Raw genomic sequence first — 18,036 nt, forward strand, 5'->3', positions numbered from 1 at the left:
TTATGCATCAATCATATATTTAGATAAATAAATAATCAAGTCAATAAATTACAATAGCAATGCTAGCTTATATGTAATCTAAGAGATCAGATTTGTAAATACTTTTTAACTGGAATAGAATTAATAAGCTGGTTGTCTGTTACAATTAGCTCTCTCGGGATAATCACAAGTTTGTTCCAATGAATTGAATTGGAGGCCTGCTGGACAGTTTAAGACGTAGGGAATCCCATGGCTACATTTGCAGAACTTCGAACAGTTTTGATGTTCAACCAAAACTGTATAATCTATAGGATCATCCGCGGGACAAGGTCTTAAACATGTATCTGATGCAGAAGTTTCATTTTTGGAAGTAGATGATTCATCAACTGGCTCAGAAGTTTCACTTACTGCTTCAGAAGTTTCAATTTTTCGTACAGTAGTTTCCTGATTGCTTTCCGAGTTGGAGCATCCAGCGAGTTCAGGTCGATCGCAAAATTGAAGCGTAGGATTGAATTCTAATCCAGATGAACATTCTTTCAACCATTTTTCACCGTCTTTACAGTCGTAGTAAAGCCGACAATTAGTTTCATGAGGAAGCAGTGGTTCAGATCCATCTTCTGGGCATTCAGATTTTGATACCGCTGGTTGATCGATTAACTTAGCAGACTCGGTTGAATTCGGCTCTACGGGCTTTATGGTTTCCACTAGACTACTCAATGTCGTCGTTGACAATTTGGCAGTTGTTGAAGACACTGAAGGTGAAGATGACTGACATTGGACGTTTTCTGGCCAATCACAAATGTTCAATTTGGAATCAAAATTCAAACCAGCAGGACACTGATTCAAAACAAGTTGTCCGTTAGTGCAGAGATAAAATTTACTACATACACACTCGTGGGGATACAATGCTCCATTGTTTGAATTGTCAGCAGGACATAAGTCTGAGATGTTTGTTGATGTTGTGATTTTTATTGTAGAAATGGAAGAAATTGTCGTAGAAGGATTAAGTGATGTTGATTTCTGGCAATTGGTTTCGTGAGGCCACACACAGACTTGACGAGGTTCATCGAAATAGAGTCCTTGGGCACAACTTAATAGAACTAATTTTCCGTGGTCACAGTTGTAGAATAAAGAGCAGTCAGATTCATGTGGATATAAAATTCCAGATACGCTTGATGTGCATTTAGGAAGTGGAGTAGGCAGTGTGGAGATTGTTTTATTGGATTCAAAGTCATCGGTGGTGATTATGGTGGGAATGGTGGTGCTGATGATTTGAGTGATGGTGGTGTTTGTTGTTTCCATTAGATTGGTGGTGATGGTTTGAGATGTTGATGATGTTAAAAAAGTTGTTGATTCTGTCGGTCGATTAGTAGTTACAGAAGTTGGGTCAGTTTCTTGAACCGTTGATTGAGTTGTTATTGATGGCTGAGCCTCTGTTTCTGTAAAATTAGTAGCTGGAGGTTCCTGAGTTGTAATAGACGTTGATTCTGAAGGTCTAGAAGTTGTTTCAGTTCCTTGGACCGTTGATTGAGTTGTTACTGATGGTTGAGCTTCTGTTTCGGCAGAACTAGGCACTGAAGGCTGCTGCGTTGTAATAGATGTTGCTTCAGAAGGTCTAGAAGTTGTTTCAGTTTCGTGGACTGTTGATTGGGTTGTTGTTGATGGCTGAGCTTCTGTTTCAGTAGAATTACTAGCTGGAGGTTCCTGAGTTGTAACAGACGTTGATTCTGAAGGTCGAGAAGTACTCTCAGTTTCTTGAACCGTTGATTGAGATGTTATTGATGGCTGAGCTTCTGTTTCCGTAGAATTACTAGCTGGAGGTTCCTGAGTTGTAACAGACGTTGTTTCAGAAGGTATAGAAGTACTCTCAGTTTCTTGAACCGTTGATTGAGTCGTTATTGATGGTTGAGCTTCTGTTTCCGTAGAATTACTAGATGGAGGTTCCTGAGTTGTAACAGACGTTGATTCTGAAGGTCTAGAAGTTGTTTCAGTTTCTTGGACCGTTGATTGGGTTGTTATTGATGGCTGAGCTTCTGTTTCAGTAGAACTAGGCACTGAAGGTTCCTGAGTTGTGACAGACGTTGATTCTGAAGGTTTAGAAGTTGTTTCAGTTTCTTGGACCGTTGATTGAGTCGTTATTGATGGCTGAGCTTCGGTTTCTGTAGAATTACTAGTTGGAGGTTCCTGAGTTGTTGATTCAGAAGGTTTAGAAGAACTCTCAGTTTCTTGAACCGTTGATGATGCAGATGTCGTCGTAGCTTGTGTAACAGTAGAATTTGATCCTGAAGACACAGTTACCGTTGATTCTTTATTAGTTGATGATTCTGTAATAACTTCCGTAATAGCTTCTGTTATTTCTGAAGAGTTATTAGCTTCCGTCGACTCAGTGGTTACTACCCACTCAGTAGAATTATCTGTGTCTACACTTGTCGCTTCCGTAGGTACTGCAGTCGTACTAGTAGATACATTGCATCCACCTCGATATGGCCAGTCACAAACTTGTAACTTGGGGTTGAAATGCAGCCTATTCCCAGCTCCATCCATCAGAGGACACATCATCAAGATTTTACGACCGTTCGAGCAGACATAAAATTTTGAGCAGTCAAGCTCGTGAGCAATATGAATGGTTGTATTAATCGGGTCCACTTGCGGACATTCTGTTGGGATTTCATTGTCGGCAGCGAATGCGCTAACCAGTTTTATTGTCAGGATGATAGTAGTTAACGTAAAATGATCTATTAAAAAATTTACGATGATAATCAAGCATAAATTATTCAAATTATTGTCTGTTACTATGTTATTAAAGTATAAAAGCAACTACTTACTTTGCATTTTTATTTTAATTATAAAAAAAAAATAAAGCACAAATTTATTAATTAATTATGTCTAAATATTCACTACTGTAAGAATTATTATCAACTGAATTTGTTGTTAGACGATCGCGGTTTTATAAAGTTGCATTGTCTTATCAATTCTTCATAAAACAAAACAACAATTAATCTTTTGTACATCAAGGTAATTATAAATATAATAATGATCTATAAAATGCAATTTAATATCAGCTATAAAGAAATTCTTAGAAATTAGATAGAAGCGTTCATTGAATTTGCAAAGTAAATTGCGGATAAAAATAGAATTTTGATTTATTGCTAAATAACTAGACATAGTTTTCGTTGTAAATTTCAAAGACGCGCATATAAATAATCTGCGAGTTATAATCAGTTTGTTTACATAAATTTGAATGTTATTGATAAAATTGTGATCAATGTCAATGCGATAAATGTGTGAAGGTATTCTTCTTAAATGACGTATATTATTATTAAAGTATGAGTGTTTGTTGTCATGGCGGAAGTAACACATAATTCCTAGTATATAACTGATATTAGCTAAGCCAGATTAATTACCGTAAACTATCGAGTTAAGGTTGCAGAAGCATTCTCAATTTTTAATATTTAAACTTGTAAAAAAAGGATTAAGCACTATCAATGTAAGCTGGAAGATTATTGTTGGAATAAAAGTTTAGACTTTTTAATCTTGTAAGCATGAATAAGCTTTTGTCAACATAGACTTTATCAAAATATTGTGTCATTACAAGCTTTTAAACTTACTTTCAAACTCTTTGGTGGTATTCATGGTTATTGGAGTCTTCTTCATATCTTCTTACATAATTAGTTTCACTTTTTTAATTAATAAATTAATTTTTCACCTTAAATAATCCTGTTTTTCGTAAATAAAGAAATTTGTCAGATTTTAAATTTATTTAAATTAAAAATTTAAATTCATAAACTTTTCACTAAACTTTTGTTGAACTATAAACAATTTTGACATTTTTACAATATCAGGAAATAAAAAACATCAAAATTTTTAAATGATACTAAAATTAGCAGACATTTGACAACTTTTAATTTTTTAATAATAATTATGAGTAAAAAAATATTTTTTAAAAATTGCACTTAAAATTTTCTAAATTTTCTGCATGACAATTTTTTTTTTTATTAATTTTTTTATTGAAATAATCTTTATATAAAAATTTAAAAAAAATTTTCGTGTAAAAAAATAAACTACAAGGGCAATTTTGTAAAATATTATTTTGATTATTATTTAAATTATATAAAAAAATTAAAAATTGCCAAACGTCTGATAATTTTTTTTTTTTTTTTTTTTTTTATTAGAGAAAAAATTTGGTACAAGGCGTTGGTGTAAACCAATATAGCCAACGTCTGATAATTGCAGTGTCATGAATAGAAGCACCACCTAGCGGAGTGAGTATGCAACAATTAATTTTTTTTCTGGCACAGTGGCGCCATCTCGGGAACTGTCATACTCACAGCACCCATGTGGACATGTTTGTTGTATAAATTTCCCCCTTAGAAAAAAAGTAATTATTAAATACAAAAATGGCGTCAATGGTTGAATCTATGGTTGTTGATGATAAACAATTACCAGAAAAACCAGTCGATAGAGAAAAGGTAATAGTATTTATATTAATAAATATTTAATTTTATTTATTTGTAATAATTTATATTTTTTACGCGCGTTTAATTTTTTAAATTTAAATTCTAACCTCTATTTTACCATTATACCGCTACTTTATATTTTTTTATTAATTATTATGTACTTGCGTATGAAAATTAATTTAGCAGATATTTGATAATTTAAAAAATTTTTTTATAAATAATTTTGTTACAAAATATTATTTTAGAAAAATTGCATTTTTAATTTCTTAAAATTTCTGCATGTCAATATTTTTTACAATTATTTGTTAAAAAATTTTTTTTAATCATTAAATATCTACTAAATTAATTTTCATTAAATTAATAATTAATATTGTTGTGATAAAAAAATAAATTGTGACTAATAATAAAAAATTTTTAACAGACATGTCCACTATTATTACGAGTATTTTGCAACACTGGTCGTCACCACAACATAATGGACTACAGCCGAGGAAACGTCCCTTCAAATGAGCTGCAAATTTACACATGGATGGACGCAACACTAAGAGAAATCACCGGCCTAGTAAAAGAAGTTAACCCAGACGCGCGGAGCAAAGGAACTTACTTTGAATTCTCACTAGTTACTCCCGAGCCGCGTAACTCTGGTTACCGAATGCGTGAAATCGGTGTCACTTGCTCAGGACAGAAAGGAGCTGATGATAACAAAACACTTGCTCAAGTAAGATTCACCATCGGCGACTACCTAGACATCTCGATAACTCCTCCGAACCGTATGATGCAGCCAGCTGCTAGACGTGGTGGTCTCCGTCAATATTAATCTTCATATTTTCATTTAAGTTTAAATTAAGATTATTTATCGAGAATGATTATCTTTTGGTATAAATACTTGGTAATTTCTTACTGATTATTATTTACTTTAATTTTATAACAAATATTTTATGATTTACTGAAATGTAGGAAAAAAAATTTATTTACATTTGTCAAAAATAATTACAATAAATAATACAATTAATAAATGCCAAAGATTTTTATATCTTTGTCTCTAAGTTTTAATTATTAGTTTTATAATTTTTTAAAATCGTTTGATTACTAACACTGGTTTGTATTTTTTAATCATGTCACCCCGACATTACATTCATCGAGACCTTTCATTTGAGTAACCAAATCAATTTTTCATATATTTTGTATATTATATATATGTATATATGAAAAATAAATTAAAATGCATGTGGGTACTCAAATGAAAGCTCTTGATGAGTGTAACATCAAGATGAGCTTATATCTTTAAAAATGTCAATAATTAAAAACTGACATTGCTATCTTGTCAACTAATAATATTATTAAAGATATAAGCTCACCCCGACATTACACTCATCGAGACCTTTGATATGAGTACCCACATCAATTTTCCATATATTTATATATATATATATATTTATATATATATATATATATATATATATATATATATATATATATATATGAAAATGCATGTGGGTACTCAAATGAAAGCTCTTGATGAGTAACATCGGGATGAGCTTATATAATCAAAAATGTCAATAGTTAAGAAAGTACAGTGCAATTTAACAAAAATCATTACTTAATAAAGCAAAATTTTATTTATTTATAGTTCACAAGTCACGGCAGTCTTAGTGACTGCAAGGTTGCTATTTATTTTTAATTTCTTAGTGTAGAATTTTTTCTTAAAATTTGTTCATAATAATTTATAAAAGTCGATAGATGTCTTTCAATTACAGTAAATTTTTTTTGATGAATATAATTAAGAGTGTAAGTTTATATTATTGTCAAAAATATTAAAAAACTTCTAATTATTTTGGCACTGCTAAAACATTAAATAAAATTACAATCTTTAAAAAAAACTAAAAATTTACTTTTTCTTGTTAACACAATCAGTTTTCTGAATAATAATTTTGTTTCTTTCTCTCGTAACTTTAGTCATCAACTTATCCTGAGAAGAAGGTTTAATATCATTAAAATCATGTCTGGGATATCTGCTAGACCCTTGACTCGCCCACTTGGGAATATTCAACATTTCCTTGAGTTTCTTATGAAGAGTTTTATTTTCCCTCCTGAGTTTCTCCATCTCCATCTTCTCCTCATGATCAGCTTCCTGGTGATTAAAGTTCCTCACGACCATTTGAAGTTGCTTATCATTGCTTCCTCTTCCAGTCATGGCATAAGAACTGGGATAGTGCGAATGCTTCTGCTGGAACTTGACCATAAGATCATGATTCGCTTTCCTCAATCTCTGGCACTCTGCCTCGTAAAGAGCATTCTGCTCATCCAGGACCCCAGTGCTCTTCTTCAGCTCGATAACTTTATTATAATAAACATGGAACAAGTCTTTAAGCTCATTGTCTCTCAGATTAGACAGAAGCTCATTGATCATCTCCTTGTTGCTAACACTAGACTCTTCCACATTGCTCGAGCTATTCTTACTAATGCCTCCCAATTTAGACAGTCGAGAAATCCTAGAATTTTTCTTCTCAATCAACGTGTCGATCATCTCAATCGACTCATTCCACTCCAGCTTCTTCCTCTCTTCATCCTCAGTCGGCTTCCTCTCCTGCAACTTAATCTTCTGGACCAAGTCCACGGTCTGAGTCACCAGGTTCTCTTTATTGAACCTCAGCTCTTTAATTTCATCCCTCAGAATCTTAATTTCATTCCTATCACTAGCTTCCTTTAAATTCTCAGCCCTCTCGTTCAAAGATTTGATCTTCAAAAAATCCAGAGACATCCTGGAGCTCTCCAGAATTTTTTGATCCGCGTCCTTCATCCTAGAACTAGCTCGCTCATCTTCAGACTCGCTTTTCATCTCCTGGAGCTTCGACTCAGTCAAGTTACACTTTTCAACCAGCTCCTTAATTTTCTTCTGATCCTCCGCAACTTCATCCTCCAGCTGACTCTTCCTTTCTTCCTCCTTTTTAAGCTGCCATTGCAGCTTCTCCATCTGAACTTTCGAAGCATTGAGTGACATCTCCAGCTCAAGAATCTTCTTAGCCGAGTCTCCGGCAATCTGTTTGATTTTTTCAATGTCCACCAGCCTCTGCTCATAGTGAATCGCTATATTTTTGTACAACTCAACATCCCGATGACACTTTTCATTCCTCAAAGAAGAAATAGACTTGTCAGTCGCCCACCCGCGATTACCCAGCTCTTTCTTAACTTTGAACCTCTTTTTATGCAGCTTTTGCTTCCGGGACTCAGAATTTTTGACCATATCACCAATAAATATTTCTTCTTTCATTTTTATAGTCTTTTGTAATTCATCAATCCGTTTGTGAGCGTCGTCGAGTTCTTCTTTTATGATTTTAACTTGAGTTTGTTTAACTTCGTTGTTCATAGTCAGAGTCTTCAAAGTTTTTATCGGCTCAAGCACATCGTTGCTCTTCAAAGCGTCGACCAATAAGTCAGGCGAGTTGTCGTTAATACACTCATCATTTAATTGCTCTTGATAACACTCGGGTAATTTAAAGCCAGAAGCAAACGCAGCAACATCACTGCACATTTCCGAACCCGGTAACATTGAATTTCTTCTCAGAGATTTATTTCTTATCGGTATTGGCTTAACTATTTTACAATCATCATGCTCATTATTATTATTTATATTATTGTAATAATTATTATTGTTATTAATACTATTATTATTTGTCAAGTGTTCTGTAATTATAGGAATAAAATTATCGTCGTCAATATTGTCAATAATAAAATCTGTCTCGCGTTTTAATTTGTTCATACACTCATCAAGTTTTTCCAAAAAATCGGGATTGTCGGAATTAATATCACTCTCATCGTCTTCCTCAACGTCTACGTCGGACATTGAAGTGTCTGAAGAAATACGAACAGGATTGGATTCATCAGTCTTTTCATCAGTTTCTGTAACCTCCTCGATTCTTTCAAGAGAACGGCGAGTAGTTTCATACCCTTGGAGACTCGCAGTCTCGTCGCTGGTGATACACTCCTCGTACTCTTGCTTCATGCACAGCCACTGCTCTATCTGGTCCTGCTCGTTGTGGGGGAGGATGTTGCTGGCTACCAGCCGGTTGAAGAGTCCTTCGGCATTTGATACTAACTTGAGACGCTGAGTTGCCGCGAATTCTAGTCGGAAAATATCTGCGCTGGAGCTACGCTCGTCGGAGGTCGCTGTTGTTATTGTGTCGTGGGTTTCGTCGATTATTTGCTCGCACTCTTCGTCACGAGGATCATTTTGAAGGCGGTAGGGGTCTTCGATGAATCCTGAGGAGTAATAACGGTTCTCCATCATTTGCTGGGGGGTTATCCATGATCCGTAATGCATCATTGTTATTTTTTTAGTTTTTTAATCCTAAAAAATTATTTTAATAATATTTAAATTTTTTTAGATAATTTTTTTTTTTGTAAAAATTAAAATAAAAAATTAAGAAAATATTTAATAATTTTTTTAACAAATAACTTATGAAAAAAAAAATTAGAAAAAAAATGACGTAAAAATTTTTAAAAATCAAAAATGCAATTTTTTTAAAAATAAATTTGGATGTTAAAAAAAAAATTAAAAAATCAAAACTTCTATTAATGCCTTAAAAAAATCAAAAATACTAAGTGAAATATTGAAAAATTAAAAAAATAATTAATTATTGACTCACCTGGATAAATAATTATATTTGTTTATTGCTTATAAAAATAACAAAAAAAAAATAAACAAAAACATTCACTCCATAATAATTTGATGTTTTTCACTTGACTTGGAATAATTAAAATCCAGATGATCGAGATCAGCTTCTCTACAGGTCCTGGAGTGTCATTATGGACATCTACTGGAAGATTCCATCGTATAAAAAACGTAAAAATACTTGCAGTTGATAAAATGTTTTCAAAATGTCGGCACAGTAGAATTTGACAATAAATTTTGAATTACCCGGTTCAGTTTTAAATGACCTGCGTCGCAAAAGAGGGCAGTTTGGTAGTTCTGCGCAGCCGCGCGAAGCTTCTAGTCAGTCAGCTCGCGTCTTTACTGCAGACTAGTTGGAATCTCGGCCTCTCCCCTCTCCTACTTACTGTCAGGTTCAAACAGGTCCAGAATATCTTTAAATAGTCAATAATTACTCCGATTAACATTATTAATTAAGTCCGCGATAATTATTTTGTAAAAAGAAACAAGTGAGAGTGAAAAAAATGTGAGAATATTGTGAATCAAGTGAAGTAGGAAAAAAATATAGGCTTGTCGCGTTCCCGCGTTTTTGGTGTATGTAAATAACATGACATATACGGTCCGCAACGGTGTTCGGTGGTCTTGCTCAGTACTGCACGTGGATCGATTGTGTTAAGACGTCTGTATACAAATAAATTTAATCTGAGAAAATAATATTAAATTATTTTTTTGTTGTTACAATTGTCTCGGTGAATTATCAATGAGAAAAAATTGGAGAGACAAAATGGCGGAATTTTCCCGCCAAAATGTTAATTTGACAGGTGGATTATAAAGAGCTCACTTGTAATTAACATTTAGATTTTTTTGGTCTCAATTCGAAAGTAATGGTGTCATGAAGGCTAAATTTTTTTTGGCGTGAATATTTAAGTGATCGTTGACCTTATTGGACGTGTCTCATCGTCGCGGCCGCGCTTTCACCCGTTTCTTTATTTACTTTTTTTAATACTGTCGTCGGTTTACCTTTACTTGTGATGCAACTACTTAATTAAACTTCCGTATCTGTTATTTAACTGTTTACTTTGTTATTTTATTTATTTTCTCACCAAGTGTCATTTAATATCCGTGAGATTTGTTTTTGTATAAGAGTATAACTTTTTTTTTGCTGACAGTTGTTTTTGACAATTTGCAATTTATCTATATTAAAATTTAAAGGTAATACTCATTATAATTGTTATTTTTTATTTAGTAATGTATTTAAAGTAAGAGTTTTAGTTACAAAATTTTTTAAAAGATAGATTGTATTATTTTGGAGGTATTGGTAGTAACTAATCAATAGAAGGAGACTAAGATGAAAAAGATGGTTGATTTCATATATATATATATTTATTTGTAATAGCTAAAAATAGAAAGGATTTAACAGTTTTTTTAATTTTTTATAAGATTTTAGAGATTGTTTTTTTTAATTTTTATGTTAAAGTAAATTCAGAAAATTTTCAAATTTTAAATATTACAAAAATAATAATTAAATAAATCAAATCAAAAAAATTAATTTAGCAGATATTTGAGAATTTTTTTAACAAATAAATCATGACAAAAAAAAATTGACATGTAGAAATTTCAATTAATTCAAAATTCAATTTTTGTTTAAATAATTTTTTGAAATAAATTTGTTAAAGAAAATTAAAAAATTGTAGTGCCAGCTAAATTTAATGTCAAAAAATTAATTTTGATATTGTTAAAAAAAATTTATTTTACTGTCAGTTAAAAGTAAAATTAATTTTAAAAATAATTACCTAACAAAAAACAACAAAATTTTGTAATTATTTTCACAACTTTCTAGAGTTTAAAATAAAAAAGTATAAGTGTTAATTATGTTAATTATAGGTTTTAATTCTAAGAGAAAGTTATTTTTTGGGCTCATTTCAATACGTGTTATGAGACTGTTTACTGATAAATTTTTTATTAATATTCGAGAAGTGTAATAGTTATGTCAATCTAATAATTAAAATAATTATTTCTTATTAGTTTTGTAAAATCAAAGACTTAACTATAATAATACTTATCAATATTAAATTATATATTTTGGATTTTTAAATAGAAAATGATTCATCGGCGGACGTTTACAAACACATATAATTGTCAATTCACTATTATCTATTTATTATTAGTTAATAATTTCCAAATATATTATTATAAAAAAACAAAATCCAAATTATTACATTATTAGATGCGTAAAAAAATATAACAGAAAATTTAATTAAACAATTATATAATAATCGCGCTGGTGGCTTTCTACTTGCGTGCAAGGACATGACGCAACTTTTTTTTATGTGTTACTGTAAACTATTGAAAATAAAAGTGTATTGCCGGTATGGAATAAATTATAAAATTCAGCACTAAAGCTGTTTCTGCAGAATTTATTTATAATTTAATATTATTTATTTCCATATTAAATTTATTATTCAAGATATTAACTTCCATGTTTTCTTTACTCATGACTTTTTACCTTTGTTTACTCACCGTCATGCGTTATTAACTTACAGCATAACTAAATGAGTACTAAATTTTTATAAATTTACATATTAACACACACACACACAAACACACACACACACACACACACAGCTGTAATTAAATTAAAGAATAATTATTTAGACTAGAATCTAAAAAAAAAAAAAAAATAATAACATGACCTACGATCTGCAATTGACATTCAACAGCTAATCGTAACACTACAATTATAAATAATATATATTTGTAAGCATTTATGCACAGAGATCGAGAGGATATCAGCGTGAATATAAAATTTATTTTACAGTTAAAATTCACAATGCATGAACATAAGATAAGTGATAACACTTGTCGTACATGTAGGTTGTCATTTTCCAATTACTTAATAATGCCGAGCCACAAATGAGATGTCAAACGGGAATAATATAAATATAATGTTCATTGTCAATAGTTGAATGTCTTTTTAAAAAGTATAATTTACCAAGCAGAGTTTCTTGTTAAATTATTATTTAAAATTCAAGGCAATCGCAATTATCGTTGTGATTTACTACTATTTTTATTAGTTTGTTTATCACTATTTATTTTGGGTCAATGTATTCTCTGATACAAAACAATGACCTTTTTTGCTTCTTCTTATTCTTCATTTTTTTTTCCTTAAAAATTAATAATATTTTTAAAATTACTCTATAAATTAAAATAAAAAATTAACTTGATTCGAGAGAAAAATTATTGAACTACGATAATAATTTTGAAAAGAGTATAAATAAAAAGTGAAGCAAAAAGGGTGATTCTAAAATAAAAGCATTCCAGGTGTACAAATCGTGATTATAAACTATCAATTAGTGATTATCAATTACTAAAAATTTTTTTTCTTTTTCGCTTTGTTTTTCTCTTCTTTCAAATTTTTTAAAAAAATTTCTTAAATTTTCTGAGTCTATCTTCTCTTTACAGACGCTATTTACTGTATATAAACATTACTAAACATTTTACACATAAAAATTTAACATATTGTTCTAAATTGCCGAGAGCGTTTCTTTATAAATAAATAAATAAATAAGTAATTGTCTTGAATCAAGGCGAAAAATTCAAGTAAAATTTCCTTAAATCAAGAAAAATTTATTAGTTCAAGAATTTTTCTACTCAAATCAAGAAGATTAAATTCTTCAAAATATATACTTGATTCAAGAACATTATTTTTTCTGTGTAGATATGGAAAAAAATCAACCGAGTATGTCGTCAATGCCAGCACCTGCTCCAGGAGTTCCAGCAACTTCAGGAGCAATGGCACCCTCGGCGCCACCCCCAGCTCTTCCACCTTCATATGAAGAAGCAATGGCCCAATCAATGACCATGCCAATGCCTATGCCGAATCCTTCAATTGCGCCAATAAATGTCTTACCGTATCCTGGAGATTCCCGAGTACCTTTAAACGCTCCCTGTAAGTTATTAAGTTTATTAAGTTATAAGATAATTATTAATCATGGTCAACGGTTAATTGTTTCATTATCTTGACCCAATTTCATCGACAAATGAATTATTAAATTCGAGTATCATCATTTAAAAGCACTCATATCAGTGTCATCTACAGAGATTTGTAGTGTATGTCTATAAATATATACACAAACCACCATTATATTCTATTTTTGATATCTCATGGTTATAAATTAATACTCGGTGCACTCCTATGTACTACTAATGCTTATATGAATGCGATTATTATACGGCTTTATGCTAATCAACATTTTTTCACATGGTAATTCACTCTTCAGCTTTTTAAATTATTTTATTTCACCTATTTTTTTATTTCATTATCCTTTGTTCACTATTAATTTTTATTTAACCATTTTTTTCCATCATTACTTTTATTAATAATTAATTAAATTATTTTATTTTATTTATTTAATAATTATTTACAAGTGGGGTCCACTATTTTAATATTTATTTTTTTGAACGAAATTTCTATTTGATTTTATTGACGTATTTTTTTTTTTGAAAAATACATAAAAAAATAAACAATTAAAAAAAAAAGTTGATTATCACAATTTTAACAAAGTTTCAATAAAATTTATAAATTTAAAAAAAAATTGTGATATTCAACTTTTTTTTTTTAAATGTTCGTTTTTTTATGTACTTTTCAAAAAAATATATATCAAAAACATCAAAAAAAGATAAAATATAAATTTTATCCAAAAACATGAGAGCCAAAATTTTTTCCTTTTGAAGGCAAAAAAGCTATCGAAATCTTTATTTTTTCTTTCAAGACATTTTATATCATAAATGCGCAGTAAAAACCCCACCTTATGTAAATAATTACCATTTATTTTTTTGAATATTAAAAAAAAATTAATTGGAAGAGAGAAGAGATAATTAATTTTTATCCTGACAAATTTGTCCTTATCCTCAGATTCCACGGTAAGTAAATCCTTAATCCTTCATTATTTTAATTACTAATTTTCATTAATCATTACCTCAGCACTTATTTTTTTTTTTTTTTATTCAAAATTTGAATTAAAATTAATTTTTAAAACAGAGAAAGACTAGATGTAATTAAAAATGCCTGGACTAAATAAATATATGCTCATGGGCGGAAATAACAAACAGGACCGCTGGGAACTTGATAGTTGTTTTATTCGTGAATTTTTGACACTGTTTGTTATTTATTTATTTATTTATTTGGATGGCCGGTGGGTCGGGTGGTACTTTTATCGTTTTTTATTTTTATTTGAATTCCTCATGTCACCGTACGAGTGACGTATCACATCAATGATACGAGAGTTATCTCTCTGGGCACTGATATTGAACTTTTCGCCTTCACTCTTCTATTCGTCAGGAACGGATAATGCAATTCGATGCAATATACATTCCAATGCTTCTCAATATTATATCAAACAAATATTATGTTTATCTTTTCTTCTATTAATTCAATTACTATTTTATCACTAAAATTAATTTATTAATAATTAAAATTTATTGTATTAAATATTATATGATAATTTACGATTAATTGTTCTCTTATTTTATCGAAGATTTATTCATTGAATATTTTTTTTTTTCGAATCATTCAATGAATATAAAAATAATCAATGATTATCAAGTTGGAGATGAATTTAAATTTAGATTCACCGAGTTATATTATAGTTAAATAAAATATAAGCAAACTATTCTGGGAATAGTAGCCATGTATTTATTATTAAATATTTTTTTTTTAAAATAGATGTTCCACCACCAAATATTGATGGAGCAGGTCCTTTTGATTATACATCATCACGTAATTTACCTCCATCGTATCCAATAACTTCAGAAGTACGAATGGTTCGTCCATCTGGGACTTACACGTTGGCCTCAAGTCCTGTCAAAATGCAATGTCCTTCTTGTCTAACTGACATCAAGACGTCAACAGTTTCTGACCATCAACCAATGGCTCACATCTGTTGTCTTATTCTTTGTATTCTTGGGTAACATTTTTATAATTAATATTTACTAGCAACCTTGCAGCCACTATGTGACTGTCGTGACTTGTGAATTATAGATAAATAAAATTTTACTTCATTAAATAATGACTTTTGCTAAAATGCACTGTACTTTCTTAAATATTGAAGTTTTTTAAAATATAAGCTCATCCCGATGTTACCCTCATCAAGAGCTTTCATTAGAGTACTCACATGCCTTTTCATATATTTTTCATATATACATATATATATATATATATATATATATATATATATATATATATATATATATATATATATATATATATATAATATATGAAAAATTGATGTGGGTACTCAAATGAAAGGTCTCGATGAGTGTAATGTCGGAGTGAGCTTATATCTTTAAAAATGTCAATAGCTGACAAGATACTAGGTCATTTCTTAATTATTGATATTTTTAAAAATACAAGCTCATCCCGATGTTACACTCATCAATAGCTTTCATTTGAGTACCCACATGCATTTTGATATATTTTGCATATATTCATATACATATATATATATATATATATATATATATATATATATATATATATATATATATATATATATATATATAAATATATAAAATACTAGCTATAACTCGCCCGCTCCGCTGGGCGCTTTATAAAATTACATTTTTAGATCTAGACTTGAAATTTAATTAGAATATTGTTTTGACTTGCACAGATTCTCAATTCTATCGAATTGGCATGCATCTTTGATTCATATAGTTATTCTAGCTAATATTCATTATAACTTTCAATGTGCAATCATTACAACATTCCCGTGTCTTTCTTACAAAAATGAATAATAATTGATATGAAAAAAAAAATTTTTAATGAGCATTGAAAGTTTCAGTTAAAGAAATTGCAGGTCTCATAAGTGAAGAAATCTGCCTAGTATATAAAGATAGCTAATAGAATTAAAAAATTTATTTTAAACAAATGACAATCAAATAGAATAAATTTAGTTACAATAAAAATTCATTATTTTTAAGTCAAAAAAATACAGACTCCGGATAAGTAATCACCAACATATCATATACTAAAACCTTCTCCGAAACACGCTGCATCTTATGGTATTATTATGATCGGTTCAGTAGTTTTCGCAGTATAACCGGACAAAAAAAAAACAGCTCTCCATTTATTAGTATAGATAGATATGAAAAATTGATGTGGGTACTCAAATGAAAGGTCTCGATGAGTGTAATGTCGGGATGAGCTTATATCTTTAAAAATGTCAATAGTTCACAAGATTCGAGGTCATTTCTTAATTATTTGTCTAGAGATAGAGCATTTTTGAATACAGCCTAAATATTTATCATAAAAAATTGACTATCGGTGAGAATGATATAATACCTTGAAAAGGCACAAATTCAAATCAAGACCTTTGCAATGACACTAAATTTCATTAAAAAAACCGATTTTATCTTATGACTTTCCTGAACACAAAATTTTTCTTATTCTCTTAATAATATAGATTTATTTAATTTTTTTTTTTTTTTTTTTTTTTTTAATGGAATATATTGAATAATAAAATTTATTCTATTACAGGTGTTGCTTATGTTCGTGTCTACCGTACTGTACAAATTATTTCATGACAGTGCATCACTTTTGTCCACGTTGTAAAATTTATATCGGAACGTGGAAAGGTTTCGAGCCATCGAGACGATTGATGGCAGTCAGAGTTTAAATTTTATATTAGTTAACTTAATATTAAATACTAAAATTATAAATATATATTATATATCTCCAAGTCTATATTAATAACTATTAAAAAAAAAAAATTAACTAATTAAAAATGTTTTATTTTTTTTAAAAGAAACTAAAGTCCGGTGTCTGATGATTGAATCAGCGATGATTGAATAAATTATACTGGATTTGCTATGACCATGACATAAGATAAACGCTTTACTTGAAAGGTGTCTAATGCAACAAAAAAATGAAAAGTATAATTATAATGTAACTAATTTTAATCAATTGATATATCTATATATGTATTTATATATTTTTTTCGCAATGACGATGCTTCTATTGATATATATTTGTCAATTAAAAATAATTACTTATAAGTTTTGCTGACGATATTGATAATGATAATAAGTTTTGCATGTTTCAATGTGATTATTAACTCAGACTCCACAATATTTCATTATTATTATTGTTGCTTATTTTTATTTGTACAAACATGAGATAGTCGCGGATCAGTATCTCAATATTATTTTAATTCAAGTTAGAAGTTCATCTTCCCAATGAAGATATTAGCTGTAAGAAAAAAAAAATATATATATTAATTGTTATCGTACTGGCGTATTAAATAAATTTCTTTTTTATTTTTTATTACTCAATCGAATTTTAAAAATTATTTGTATATTTTTTATACTAAAAACGTTTTTATTATTTATAATAAATCTGAATAAAATAAAAGTTTTCGTTTCATTTGCCACTTATTGATTAACAATTTTATTAAATGGTTAATTTTTAAGCGGTCACTTTTGCTTACATTATTAAATAATAATAATAATAAATATATTAATGAAAACATATCACCTAGCTTCAAATGTTATTTAATAAATCATTTATATTCGAATTAATGATTGACGTACATAAATTAAGTTGTTAAATGTTTTGTCATAAAAAATTAATATGTATTTTATTTAGACATTTTCCGTCAATCCACACGGATGACTTGATTTGCTTTTTTTTAATTTTTTTTTTTAACTCGTAATCTTGTTGACATAGATATCATAAATATATTATTACATAAATAAACTTGAGAGTATATTTTTAACAAAAACACGTTTTTTTATTTGAATCATTAACAAATACATCTGAATATTATTATTATTATTATTATTATTATTATTATTTGTAATTCAACTTTATGAATTCTAAACGTACTAACTGTATTATTACAATAAAAAATCGAAGTTTCGTTATACGGTTTATTTAACAATTAATTAATA

General features: G+C 29.3%; 4 protein-coding genes across 5 annotated transcripts; 2 read left to right on the top strand and 2 right to left on the bottom strand.

Moving 5' to 3' along the window:
• LOC123261231 (mucin-5AC-like) lies at positions 1 to 2,950 on the bottom strand. 2 transcript variants are annotated; one of them, XM_044722784.1, is made up of 4 exons: positions 2,805 to 2,950; positions 1,924 to 2,714; positions 1,531 to 1,563; positions 1 to 1,410 (listed from the first exon to the last, which is right to left on the bottom strand). In XM_044722784.1, the coding sequence occupies exons 1-4, from the start codon at positions 2,809 to 2,811 to the stop codon at positions 121 to 123; spliced, it is 2,121 nt and encodes a 706-aa protein (XP_044578719.1). In that variant the 5' UTR covers positions 2,812 to 2,950; the 3' UTR covers positions 1 to 120. The 2 variants fall into 2 exon arrangements, with proteins under 2 accessions (XP_044578719.1, XP_044578718.1); XM_044722783.1 differs by having other exon boundaries at positions 1 to 1,563.
• Positions 2,951 to 4,290: 1,340 nt separating this feature from the next.
• On the top strand, positions 4,291 to 5,453 carry LOC123261234 (histone deacetylase complex subunit SAP18). Its single transcript, XM_044722787.1, has 2 exons — positions 4,291 to 4,448; positions 4,858 to 5,453. Exons 1-2 carry the CDS (start codon positions 4,377 to 4,379, stop codon positions 5,251 to 5,253), a joined length of 468 nt encoding a protein of 155 aa, XP_044578722.1. The 5' UTR covers positions 4,291 to 4,376; the 3' UTR covers positions 5,254 to 5,453.
• Positions 5,454 to 6,202: 749 nt separating this feature from the next.
• LOC123261230 (kinesin-like protein costa) lies at positions 6,203 to 9,471 on the bottom strand. Its single transcript, XM_044722782.1, has 3 exons — positions 9,355 to 9,471; positions 9,083 to 9,253; positions 6,203 to 8,784 (listed from the first exon to the last, which is right to left on the bottom strand). The coding sequence occupies exon 3, from the start codon at positions 8,758 to 8,760 to the stop codon at positions 6,325 to 6,327; it is 2,436 nt and encodes an 811-aa protein (XP_044578717.1). The 5' UTR covers positions 8,761 to 8,784; positions 9,083 to 9,253; positions 9,355 to 9,471; the 3' UTR covers positions 6,203 to 6,324.
• Positions 9,472 to 9,474: 3 nt separating this feature from the next.
• Positions 9,475 to 17,413, top strand: LOC123261232 (lipopolysaccharide-induced tumor necrosis factor-alpha factor homolog). The gene is made up of 4 exons (XM_044722785.1): positions 9,475 to 10,299; positions 12,806 to 13,036; positions 14,813 to 15,053; positions 16,625 to 17,413. The coding sequence occupies exons 2-4, from the start codon at positions 12,808 to 12,810 to the stop codon at positions 16,761 to 16,763; spliced, it is 609 nt and encodes a 202-aa protein (XP_044578720.1). The 5' UTR covers positions 9,475 to 10,299; positions 12,806 to 12,807; the 3' UTR covers positions 16,764 to 17,413.
• The last annotated feature ends 623 nt before the right edge of the window (positions 17,414 to 18,036 follow it).

The sequence above is a fragment of the Cotesia glomerata genome, linkage group LG3 (genome assembly GCF_020080835.1).
Source record: "Cotesia glomerata isolate CgM1 linkage group LG3, MPM_Cglom_v2.3, whole genome shotgun sequence".
In the NCBI taxonomy this organism is placed as follows: domain Eukaryota; kingdom Metazoa; phylum Arthropoda; class Insecta; order Hymenoptera; family Braconidae; genus Cotesia; species Cotesia glomerata.

Bases quoted from the DNA above. Each gene is read 5' to 3' on its own strand.
- LOC123261231 (XM_044722783.1), bottom strand. The intron at 1,564-1,923 runs GAACCTCCATCT...ATTACAACGCAG, and splicing joins CAACGTCTGTTACAACTCAG to CAGCCTTCAGTGCCTAGTTC.
- LOC123261234 (XM_044722787.1), top strand. From the start codon at position 4,377: ATGGCGTCAATGGTTGAATCTATGGTTGTTGATGATAAACAATTACCA. The intron at 4,449-4,857 runs GTAATAGTATTT...AATTTTTAACAG, and splicing joins AACCAGTCGATAGAGAAAAG to ACATGTCCACTATTATTACG.
- LOC123261230 (XM_044722782.1), bottom strand. From the start codon at position 8,760: ATGATGCATTACGGATCATGGATAACCCCCCAGCAAATGATGGAGAAC.
- LOC123261232 (XM_044722785.1), top strand. From the start codon at position 12,808: ATGGAAAAAAATCAACCGAGTATGTCGTCAATGCCAGCACCTGCTCCA. The intron at 13,037-14,812 runs GTAAGTTATTAA...TTTTTAAAATAG, and splicing joins AGTACCTTTAAACGCTCCCT to ATGTTCCACCACCAAATATT. The intron at 15,054-16,624 runs GTAACATTTTTA...ATTCTATTACAG, and splicing joins CTTATTCTTTGTATTCTTGG to GTGTTGCTTATGTTCGTGTC.